The sequence below is a fragment of the Cervus canadensis genome, chromosome 5, assembly GCF_019320065.1.
Source record: "Cervus canadensis isolate Bull #8, Minnesota chromosome 5, ASM1932006v1, whole genome shotgun sequence".
Taxonomy (NCBI): domain Eukaryota; kingdom Metazoa; phylum Chordata; class Mammalia; order Artiodactyla; family Cervidae; genus Cervus; species Cervus canadensis.
In genome coordinates this window covers 5,991,470-6,003,146 of record NC_057390.1, presented here as the reverse complement: position 1 = coordinate 6,003,146, position 11,677 = coordinate 5,991,470, and the positions used below count along the sequence as shown (strand labels likewise).

Genomic DNA, 11,677 nt, shown 5'->3' with positions numbered 1-11,677 from the left:
CCCTGCCTCCCCTACCCCCAACTGTTCAAGGCCAGCTGAAAAGTGAAAGTATTAATCACTCAGTCCTGTCGACTCTTTGCCACTCAACAGACTGTAGCCCGCCAGGCTCTTCTGCCCATGGGATTCTCCAGGCAAGAATACTGGAGTGGATAGCCATTCCCACCTCCAGGGGATTTTCCCGACTGCTACCACATGTCTATTCCCACCAGGCTTTGAGGAAATACTCATTTTTAAAGCCCAACCTCCACTTTCCCTACAGCCTTTCTTTACTGTCACCTGCTCCATATTTCCCAGCTTTTCAATTCTCTGAGAACCTATGTGCCTGGTTTCGGTCCTGGGTAGGGGTCCTGCATGGAAGTCCTCACATGGGCACCTCCTGTGCCCACGAGGGTTGTGCAGTGTTGAGTTTGGTCTGACACTGCCTTCACATTCCTGCAGCATCACGCCTCTTCAGCAGCTCCGTGGGATAGCTCCTGAGCGCATCGAGAGCATACACTCAGCATTTTTTAAAAAGCAGAAGAAAAGTTTTAGTTTTTTAATGCTATTTTTTTGGTTACTTGTAAAAATGTTTCTTATTTTATTTATTTTTTATATATTTGGCTTCCAGGATTCTTAGTTGTAGCATGTGGGTTCTAATTCCCCAACCAGGGATCGAAGCCCAGCCCCTTGCATTGGGAGCTTGGAGTCCTAGCCAGTGGACCACCAGGGAAGTCCCTGTTTCTTGTTATTTTAAAATAAATTCTATTTATTTAGCTTTGGTTGTGCTGGGTCTCCTTGCTGCTCGGGTTTTTCTCTATTTGGGGAGAGCCGGGCTACTCTTTAGCTGCGCTGTGTGGCCTTTTCATTGTGGAGGCTTCTCTTGTTGCAGAGCATGGGCTCTAGGGCCTGCTGGCCTCAGTAGCTGAGGCACATGGGCTCAGTAGTGGTGCAAGGGCTTAGTTGTTCCAAGGCATGTGGGATCTTTCCAGCCTAGGGATTAAATCCCTGTCTCCTGCAATGGCAAGTGAATTCTTTACCACTGAGACACCAAGAAAGCCCCGCTTATTATTTTAAATGCCATACTTGCGTTTCATGGCGTGCATGCTGTCCCCCAAAATATAAAGGCCCTAGGTCGGCAACCTGCAGCTGTGACAAGATGCCTTGTCCCCCATCTCCTCCTCCTCCTCTTCGTGCTGCTGCTGCTGCTCTCCGGACTGCCTCTCCTCAGGGGCGGAGAAGAGGAGAGGGGCCCCGGCGCCCCCCGCGAGCGCTGGAGAAAAGGCGGGGAGCAGCCGGGATCGGACTTCCTCCCTCCACTCCGGAACTGCCTGGAGCCGCCAGGACTCGGAAATCAGGACGTCCCCACGGGAGCCGGCGGGGTGGGCGGGGCGCAGGCGGTGGGCGTGTCTGGGGCGGGCCGGGGGGCGGGCCCGGGGTGGGGCCTGCACGAGGACAGCGCGGGCCGCCGGGGCGAGCTGCGCCCGCCGCGCTCCCTGGACTTCGGAGCGCAGGGCCCCCGCCGGCTGCGCTCCCCGCCGTCTTCTCCCGAGCGGGCTCGGCCCGGCGGCCGGGGCGATGTGAGCCGGGGCCCGCGGGCGCGGCCGGACCGCTGCGATGTGGCTCAAGCCCGAGGAGGTGCTGCTGAAGAACGCTCTGAAGCTCTGGGTGACTCAGAAGAGCAGCTGCTACTTCATCCTGCAGCGGCGCCGCGGGCACGGCGAAGGGGGCGGCCGACTCACGGGTAAGGGGCGCGCCGCGGCGGGCGGCTGGCCGGGCCCGGACCTCGCTCCCCGCCGGGCCCGCGGCCCCAGTCCCGGGCTGCGTGCGGCGCAGGTGGCGGTTTCTGGGGAGACGCCGGGCTGGGTCGGCCCTGCCTCGGGCTTGTTTTCCTTTCTCCTGCCTTTCTCCTGCACGCTCCCGTCGAGGTGGCGGCCGGAGGGACTCTCGGGCTCATGCATTTCCCCGGGCGGGGCAGGTGCCGTTGCCGCCGGGCCCGCGGGCCGCCTGGAGGCCAGGCTTGATTCGGGAAGCCGAGGAGAGACCTGCGCTGGAGCGGGGGCCGCGCCGGGCGGAGCGGGGCCAGGTGACAGCGGGGCCGCCCGGCCAGCTGGTTGCGCCCGAGGCTCCAAGCGGCGCCGCGGTAGGGACACTTGACCAACCCGCGGCGAGATGAGGCTCGGGAGGCCCTGGCAATCTGAGACTGTCGGGGGGATGAACGGGTCGGGCGGGGCGGGCCGCGCACCGTCTACAAGCCGGGAGGAGAAACCCAGGTGGAGCGAATCCCGAGCTCGTGATCCTAGCGGCAAAACCGAGCGGGTCAGCTCCCCATCGCCACCCTTTCACTTTCTTTCTAGGAATGAGAGGAGGGAAAAAAAAACAACAACTCAGCCTTGTAAAATTTATTTACTACCCCCCCCCCCCAAATTTAATGTCCAAAACTCTTTGAAAATCAAGCATTTGGACAGTTTGCATCAGCGGGGACACCTGTTTGAAAGGTCAGTGGAGGAATAATAGGAACCTATCTCAGTTGTGTCTAGGGAACCCATATGGAATTTCAGATTCTGGAATCGAAGTAAAAGGAACTTTAGAGCTTCCCATCTTGTCCCTCCTTATACCCAGGAGGAGACCAAGGCCCGGGGGGAGCAGGCAAGGGGCCCAGCCTGGGTCCCTGGGCTCCCTGTTGGTGACTCCACTGTCTGCTTATTCTGAGGAGGCTCTCCAGGCCCGATGGGGGAAATGTGATTAGTACATCCTGAAAGGGCAGAACCAAGTGCCAGGGCTTGCTTTACCCTGCCCATACTTTAGACTGAGGAGGCCTGGAAGCTGGCAGCCAGATTCTTTAGGGAGGGCAGACTTCACTGAGCCTCAGGATGTCTATAGGAGTTGGTGGGATTTCTGGTTGGAAGGGGCAGTGGGGTGGTGGTCAGTGGGAACAGGTGGACAGCAGGTGGGCCTGCTCTGGGAACTGTTTGAGGCTCTGAGTAAGGGAATTAGCATGGGAGATCAGAGGTCAAAGGGGTCATTGGTAGGCCCCTGAGCAGCACACTGGCTCTTAGTGCCTGGGCTCTTGGGGGATGGAGGTGAGTGGCATCCCTGTGGGGTGGGATGCTGACCAGAGGAGAAAAGTCTGGAGGAGGGGTCTGTCCCCTCCTCGACCTTTGAGCGCAGCGGAGCTTTAATCTTTGGTGTGTTCAGCACAGAACCTGGCCTCCAAAGGGCCCCTTTAGTAGAGGGTGAGGACAGAGCCTGAAACAGGAAGCATGAGGAATATTGGTTCACCAGGCATTTGTTAACTTGGCTCGGTGCAGGCTGTCTGTGGGATGCTCCTCCCACACGTGGCTGTGCTGGGAAAGACTTCAGGTTATTCACCATCAGGTAGGGGAGACGGTCCAGACCCAGAGGGTGAAGCTTACGGTCCTGTGCCTGAGACAGGTTCAGGACAGCTTCCCTTCTGGAGGGCCTCCTTTGTGGTCCAGTCGGTCTTGCTGCTCAGTTGCTCAGTCGTGTCTGACTCTGTGTGACTCCATGGACCCCCACCAGGCTCGTCTGTCTGTGGGATTCCCCGTCTGTCTTAGATGAACTCAAAATGATGCTCCTTCTTCCACTGCATTCCATCATCAGAGTGCCTGTGCCTTTGGTCTTACTTGGGCTTGACTGTGGTTTTGGCTTGCTGTGAATATGCACAATTTCCTTGCTTTTTAAAATATCTTTATTTATTTGGCTGTGCCGGGTCTTAGTGGTGGCCTGGAGAATCTTTAGTTGTGGCATGTGGGAACTAGTTCCCCAAGCAGGGATTGAACCTGGGCATCCTGCATTGGTAGCGCAGAGTCTTAGCAGCTGGACCACCAAGGAAGTCCCCAGTTTTCTTATTCTTAAAGGAAGTAAATCAGCTGAAAAAAAGGGAAGAAAAATCCCCAGAAAAAGACCCCTGACGTTTTGCTTTATTTCTTGGAGACACAGAACCTGTTTCTGGGGCTTCCCAGCTGGCTCAGTGGTAAATAATCCGCCTGCCAATGCAGGAGACGTGGGGTTCGATCCTTGGGTCGGTAAAATCCCCTGGAGGAGGAAATGGCAACCCACTCCAGTATTCTTGACTGGAGGATCCCGTGGACAGAGGAGCCTGGCGGGCTACAGCCCACAGAGTTGCAAAGAGCACACAGAACCTCCTTCTGATTGTGAAAGGGTGGCATCCCCTCAACAGTGGACACCCCACCTTCGGGCATTTAGCCGGGAGCCAGTGGCTGTGCCGATTAGGCAACTCCGTTGCCCCATCCACCGGTGAGCTGGTCTAACTGGGGCCTTACGAATGTTGTGAAATCAAAACTGATGTGACATTGGGGCAGCTCCATGTTGGTATGGTTTTCAGAACCGCAGACTTCTCATATAGCAACTTTTTTTTTAGCAGTTTATTTCAAAGAGTTAAAGCTTAAGCTGAGTTGATCCAAGAAAATAATGGGTGCACCTTCTGACTGGTTTTTAGGCTCTTCTTTGGAGAGAAGCAAGTAGCAGGTGGTGAAAAGGTGGAGGAGCCGTAAAAGGAAGCGTGATGCAGAATTTGAGATTAGGTGGTTGTTGTTCAGTTGCCCAGTTGTGTATAACTTTTTGCAATCCCATGGACCGCAGCTTGCCAGGCCTCTCTGTCCCTCACCATCTCTCAACGTTTCCCCAAGTTCATGTCCATTGCACCGGTGATGCTGTGAGATTAGGTAGCAGAGTCTTAAACGTGAGGTTCCCATTGGTGTTTTCAAGTAATCTGACATGTTGAAAGCTTGCCCACCATCAGAAAGAGGAGGTTTTGTTTCATTGAGGATTGTAATTCATCCTCTGACTTACACAAATACATTCCCTATGCACATCTCGTTTTATTTTCTCCGTAGCCCTTTCTCACTTTTTCTTTCTTAAAATAGTTTTTATTATTTTTTGGTCACACCGTGTGGCATGTGAGATCTTGATTCCCCAACCAGGGATTGAACTTGTGCTCCCTGTTTGAAAGCTCAGAGTCTTAACCACTGGACCACCAGGGAAGTCCTTCACGTTCTGATGTCCGTTGCACTTATGTGTTGTGTTCATGGTTTCCCCTACGAAACTGTCTGTTCTGTGAGGGCAGGCATTTTACCCCTGGTGGTGCCCAGCACATAGCATGGGGTCAGTTAACGCTTGTAGGGTGGATAGACAGATGAGTCCACGCGTGAGTGATTGAGCCACGTTCTTCTCCAAGTGAGGTGGGTGTGAAGGCCCAGCTTTCAGACTGAGCCTGAGCTGACCACACGGACAGGGAGCATACCCTCTGTGTCCTTCGCTTTCTGAGTACCTGCAGGCTGACCCCCGGGAAGCTGGGGGGAGTGGGTGCGAATTGAAGCCTATTTTTGTGGCTCCTTCCTTCGAGGGCTGGCCTCAGCCTCTTAGGTGGCTTCTATTGCCAGCCTCAGGCACCTGCCTTGAGAAGATTCCAGGCTGGGGAGGAGGGGTTGGTGTGGTGGCGGAAGGCAGTGACCTTCACCTCCAGTTCGAACTTGGTGACTGAACACAGTATTTTAAGATGTTTCCAAAACTCCCCTGACAGTGATTCTTGCTGCCCTGGAAAGGAGGAAGTTCTACAGTGTTCTCTTGGATACAATCTCCAGCCAGTGGGAATAGTTCTTACAAAAGTGCAGTCAGCCCTGGGAGAAGAGAGTGGGGGCACTTAGCCTTTGGGAGTGGTGGGCAGAAGGACGCCAGCATCACTCCCCCACTCTGCCAGGTTCTGTGATGGACTTACAATGAGCCACATAAATGGACCTTTAAAGACCAAGTGTCACCGTCCATATGTGCCCCTCTGAAGGGCACATTTATTTTTCAATGTTCTATTATGTGCATTCCTGTATAATTTTGCAGTTCTTTCCCCAAAGAGGCCGGCACTTTAAAAGTTATCATTTGAATCCCATGCTGATGTTTTCTGCTTTTCAGGGTGTTTCCCTCCGGCCCTTGTTCCTGTCACCGTACTTGGAGCAGTTATGGGCTAACCAATTTCCTAACAGTTAGGGACATGGGAGGAAGTATGGGCTGGGAGTGGAAAACAGGGGGTTTGGAGTCAAGATAAGTCTGCTTGGGTACGAATCTGGGCTAGTTTATTTGGTTTCTTTGAGCCTTTGTTACAACTCTTCCTTAAGGCAGGGACAGAACTGGACTTTAGAGGGTTAGAAACTGTTTTCCACCTTGACTACCCCATCTTACATCCCCATCAGCAATGTGAAAGGCTTCTGATTATAATAAAGGGTAGAATGAAAATAAACATTACACAGCAAGGGCTTAGTTGTGCTCGTCACCTAGTACTTTTAAAGAAAAAAGCAAAGTGACATTTAAAAAGTCGAGTAATAAGAGGGCTTTTTAGAACAAAAATGTTGCCAAAAAAGTTAGTTGCATTGTGGTGAAGGATGTAAGAAACACTCACTTATGCATTACTGCAGGATTTACTAAGTGTAATTAGAAGAGGAACTATTTTTTATTTTTTATTTATTTAAAAAGATCTTCACATTTATTCTTTTAGTTTTGTTTTTGGCTGCGCTGGATCTTTGTTGCTGTGCGCGGCTTTCTCTAGTTACAGAGAGACGGGGCTGTCCTCGCTGCAGTGGCTTCTCTTGTTGGGGAGCATGGGCTCCAGGGCCCGCGGTCTTCAGTCGTTGCGGCTCTTGGGCTCTAAAGCACAGGCTCAGTAGCTGCAGCGTCGGGGCTTCGTTGCCCTGTGGCACATGGAATCTTCCTGGACCAGGGATTGAACTGGAGTCTCTTGCATCAGCAAGCGGATTCTTATCCACTGCGCCATGAGGGAAGTCCAGAAGATAAAATTATTTAAATAGCAATTTGTGCCAGCAGGATTTGGGTGCGGGGAGGTCTTGGACCACCTTAAATCCTAGTTAATAAAGGGAACTGAGTGAGTGACTGGCTGTGGCCAGGGTGAATTGTCTCCTGCCTTCTGGACAGTGCACCCCGATGGGAGAGTGTCGTCTAGGGACTCGTGGAGGGTCCTGCGGCTTGCTCGGATGACTCGTTGCATGGTTGGAATGGTGAAGCCTGGCACCGGTGTGGCCTTTCTGACATCAGCGGGAGTCCTGCTCAGGCTGCCGAGGCTGGTGGTGGATTGCTTCCCCGCCACCGACAGAAAAGCCTTTTGCCTCCATAGGGCCCCTGTTTCTTGGTGCGCGCTCCCCAGATACTGGCCCTAGAGTCTTACATGCTTTGGTTTTGTTTTTCCAAAGCAGGACAAGGAAGAAATCACAAACAAAGGAAGTACTTTGATTCCAGGAGCGTAAATCGGAAGGTTCCTATAAGTAAAATAACGGGCGTATCTCTTAAGTGCTGATAAGCCGTTAACAAAAGCTCTGGGGTCCCCAGCAGATGCGTTTAATGAGAACATGACAAGGGCCATGCATTTGTAATTGGATAATCAAACAAGGCCCGGGTTGTGTCACTCTAGGAAGTAATACAAGGTACAAATATGGGGATGGCAGAGTGGTGGACGCTATTTCAGCCTAATTGGGGTTCTTTACGAAGAGCTGAAAATGACTGAGAGGCTTGGAGCGTTTGAAGAATTCATTTGCTCCCTGTGAAGGGTTAGGATTTCATGATCTTGACTCCACATTCTGGCAGCGCTGGATAAGGGAGGGATTTATTTAAAATGAAAGTAGTAAATCTGATCATATTTCCAGCACAGATGTTCCCCCTTTCATTTTGTAAAACTTTAATCTATCAAAGAGCAGGCTTCCCAGGTGGATTAGTGGTGAAGAATCCGCCTGCCAATGCAGGAGACCTGGGTTGGACCCCTGGGTTGGGAAGATCCCCTGGAGAAGGAAATGGCAACCCATTGCAGTATTCTTGCCTGGGAAATCCCATGGACAGAGGAGCCTGGTGGGCTGCAGTCCATGGGGTCGCAAAGATTCAGACACAACTGAGCAACTGAAAAACAACAGCAACAACGCAATTAAAGAGCAGCCCTAGCACATTCTCACAGCTCCTGGGGTGTGATAAGCTACCCCCGCACTGCCTCTAAGACCCTATCTCCTCCGCCCTCTGCTTTTGAGCAAAAGACGCAGCAGCATGCAGGTCACTTTCCTCTCCTGGGTTTTCACAGGCTGTGCCCTCTGCCTGGGTGCTCCCACCTCCCCTTGCAGTCTCAGCTTGAGCCCCATTGCCTAGAGGTGGGGCCCCCACCCCCCCATCTTGTCCTGCCCTGCCTTCTACCTTTGTTTTTCTTTTTTAAAGTAAGTGTTTTTTATTTGTGGCTGTGCTGGGTCTTTGTTACTGTGAGTGGGCTTTCTCTGATTGCAACAATCTTGAGGGCTCCTCTCTAGGTGTGGTGTGTGAGCTGCTCCTTGGGGTGGTTTCTCTTGTTGCAGAGCACGGGCTCTGGGTGCTTCAGGAGTTGCAGTGATGGCCTTAATTGCCGAGGTATGTGGAGTCTTCTTGGACCAGGGATTGAACCCATGCCCCCATGCATTGGCAGTCAGATTCTTAACTACTGGACCATTAGGGAAGTCCCCCTTCACTTTTGCTTTATAACACTGACTGCTGTTTGTTACGACCTGGCTCTTTGTGGCTTTATCTGTCTCGAGCAAAGCAGACCTCGAGCTCCTGAAGGAAGGTTCCAGTTCACCACCAGCTCTGGAGTCCTTGCTGTTAATGGAGCACGCTTGATGCATATTTAGTGACTCCACGGATGCCCGAGTTGAATCAATAGCTGTGAGCCTTTGAGGTTGAGAAATGTTTTTCGTCATCTTGAACATGGAAATTATGCAGAAAACAGGAGTAGATAATCCAGAGGGTTGTTACTGCTATTTCTCATGCCTGCCTTGTAAGGATTGGTGGTAGCTTGTCAGCTGTGCCAGCCCAGCCGTGAGAACTCCCTGGTGGTGACCTCTACAGAAAAGGAGACCCAGAAGGATTTTCCCAGCACGTCACCAGCCAACTCACACAGTCGGAGTCATTATTATTCTTGAACATTTGGTAGGTGTGTTGTAACCACTAGATTTATTATTTCTCTGCTTCCTTTTTTTTTTTTTTTCCCCACAACTTAAAAAAAAAGGAAAGAGAAATCAACAGCAAAATAAGCAGTCCCCAGGAAGATCCCCAGTGGTAAAGAGCCCTCCTGCCAAGGCAAAAGACACGGGTTCAATCCCTGGGTCAGGAAGATTCCCTGGAGAAGGAAACAAGCCATTCCAGTATTCTTGCTTGGGAAATCCCATGGACAGAGGAGCCTGGTGGGCTACAGTCCAAGGGGTTGCTTAAGAGTCCCATGTGACTTAGCAACTAAATAACAAAAATAAGATCTGTGAAGGAAAAGGTACCATATTTTGTGATGGGTTATATTATCAGTAAGTGAATAGTTACTAGTAGAGAATGGACATTCAAATATAATGGGATGATATTTTGCCTGAAGTTTTACAATAGGAACCTTCTGTGTGCATAGGAGCATATGATGCAGACATGAAGTGTAAGGAACACGATAGCCCCCAGCTATAGAAAATAGAGTATTTCCTGTGCTTGAGGGACCCCTTGTGTGTTTCTCTGATTATTTCCCTGTCTCCCTTGTGGACACTAATGTACTGAATTATGTGTTAGTACCGCCCATGCTTTTATAGTTTTGACTCTTTTATATGTATCCCTCATCTAGACATTGTTGCTACATTACATTTTTTCCACTCAGCTGAAGCATGGTAATTAGTCACTTTTTAAAAAATCATCTATGCATTGTTTAGTTTTGTATGTTTTTTAAAAAAAAATTATTTATTTATGGCTCTGCCTTGGCATGGGGGATTTTAGTTCCCTGAACTGGGATCAAACCTCTGACCTTGCAGTGGAAGTGCAGAGTCCTAACCACTAGACCACCAGGGAAGTCCCTGTATGTATTTTTTTTAAATGCTTTACAAGGGGAATCATACTGAAGCTTGTTTTTCTGCACCGCCCCCCCCCACGTTATTGTTACAGTTTTACATGTGTAGTTATGTTTCTCTAACACTGAACAATGCTGATGTCTGGTCCAGTAGCTGTATTCATTCATTTTCCATGGTGAGTAGTAACTCATTGAACAATATACCATTATTGATGGATTGACTCATTCATTCTCCTGTTGGTTGATATTTGGGTTTCTAGTTGTTGTTTTGCTATTACAAATGGCGCTGCTGTGAACATTGGCAGAGATGTTATTTTTTGCCAATCTAGTAGGTATTAAAAAATAGTGTCTGAGAACCACGCAGGTGGTATTTCCTTCATAGGAATAAGAATCTTTTTATGTGTTTATTAATTACTTGTCTTGCCTTTTGAGAAAGGTTTGTGTCTTAGGAGCTGTGTGTATGCATGCACGTGTCTGTATGTGTTCTGTATTCGTTTCCAATTATATGTATTGAAAAATCTCTCTATGCCTAGGCTTCTTTTCATTATGGGTCTTTTGAAGAACCAATGTTCTTTTAAAAGATTTTTTTTCTTTAATTTATTATTTTATTTTCTCACTGGGGCATAATTGCTTTGCAATGTTGTGTTAGTTTCAGCTGTACCCCGAGGGGAATCAGCTCTATGTACACATGTCTCCCCTCCCTCCTGGGCCTCCCTCCCAGCCCTGCCCTCTGGGTCATCACAGAGCACCCAGCTGGGCTCTCTCTGCTACACAGCATCGTCCCACTAGCTTTTAACATTCTTAATCTTCACGCAGCCAGTACTGTTCTTTCCCTGTAATGGTTTATGCTTTTTGTCACTTGTTTAAGAAGAAATCCTTGGAAAGGACTGCCCAGGATGACAGTGAAGAGAAATCCTGAGATGAGAGTCCAGTCGTTGGTCCAGTTTGGAGCAGGGCAGAGGCTCCAGGACGACTCCGAGAAGGGAAACTGATAGAGCAGGACATGTGTGTGTGCGCGCAGTTGCTCAGTCGTGTCTGACTCTCTGTGACCCCATGGACTGTAGCCAACGAGGCTCCTCTGTCCATGGAATTTCTCAGGCACGAGTACTGGAGTGGGTTGCCGTTCCCTTCTCCAGGGGATCTTCCCGACCCGGGGTATGAACCTGTGTCTCCTGCGTTGGCAGGTGGATTCTTTACCGCTGAGCTGCCCGGGAAACCCCACAGAGCATTGCTATTGAAGGAGGATGTGCTCACCAGGGATGGGCTTGTGGCTGAATTCTTGACACACGGATAATGGAGTCAGCCAAGAGTCCCGGGACTGTTGTCAGTTCCCGGGAAACTATACCGCTGGGTAGGGTAGGAAAGGTTTGATCCTCTTACTGCAAAACTCAGCTTTTGGTAACATTTCAATAATGTAAATGTTTCAGTTGTCTTTACAATAATGTAAATATCCAAGGCTGATCTAACCCAGGCTGTTGCCTAACTGAGTAGAATGGCAGGTGGGGGTGCTGAGTGAACGGGAGCTATTAATACACACTTTGTTTCTGAAAGTTGCCAGCCAGTGCCCACAGGGAAAATGACAGTAGTGGTGCCCGCCTGTTCCTTGGAGAAGTGAAAGTACATGGGAGAAGAGCCAGTGAAGAGTCGGGAGTAGATGCTCGCTGGGAGCTGGGAGGTGGGAGCGGGGCGGGGTGGAGGGGGCTGCTGCGTTTCTCATGAGCCTCCTGTAATCAGATGTTTCTTTCCATCCATGTATAACCTGGATAAAAGACAGAATGGAAGCTTTGGGAGAGTTTGGCATTTTTCTGGCTAGGAGGATCAGGAGAGGCATTG

General features: G+C 50.4%; 1 protein-coding gene across 4 annotated transcripts in view; it reads left to right on the top strand.

The window, feature by feature from the left end:
* Positions 1–1,409: 1,409 nt before the first annotated feature.
* Positions 1,410–11,677, top strand: part of TBC1D8 (TBC1 domain family member 8) — a 142,854-nt gene continuing 132,586 nt past the window's right edge. For 3 of the 4 annotated variants that reach the window (XM_043467962.1, XM_043467963.1, XM_043467961.1), the window contains exon 1: positions 1,411–1,720. In XM_043467962.1, coding sequence (XP_043323897.1) covers positions 1,594–1,720 — 127 coding nt within the window. In that variant the 5' untranslated portion in view covers positions 1,411–1,593. Of the gene's footprint in view, positions 1,721–11,677 lie in introns of all 4 variants that reach the window. The other variant, XM_043467960.1, reaches the window with a different exon arrangement.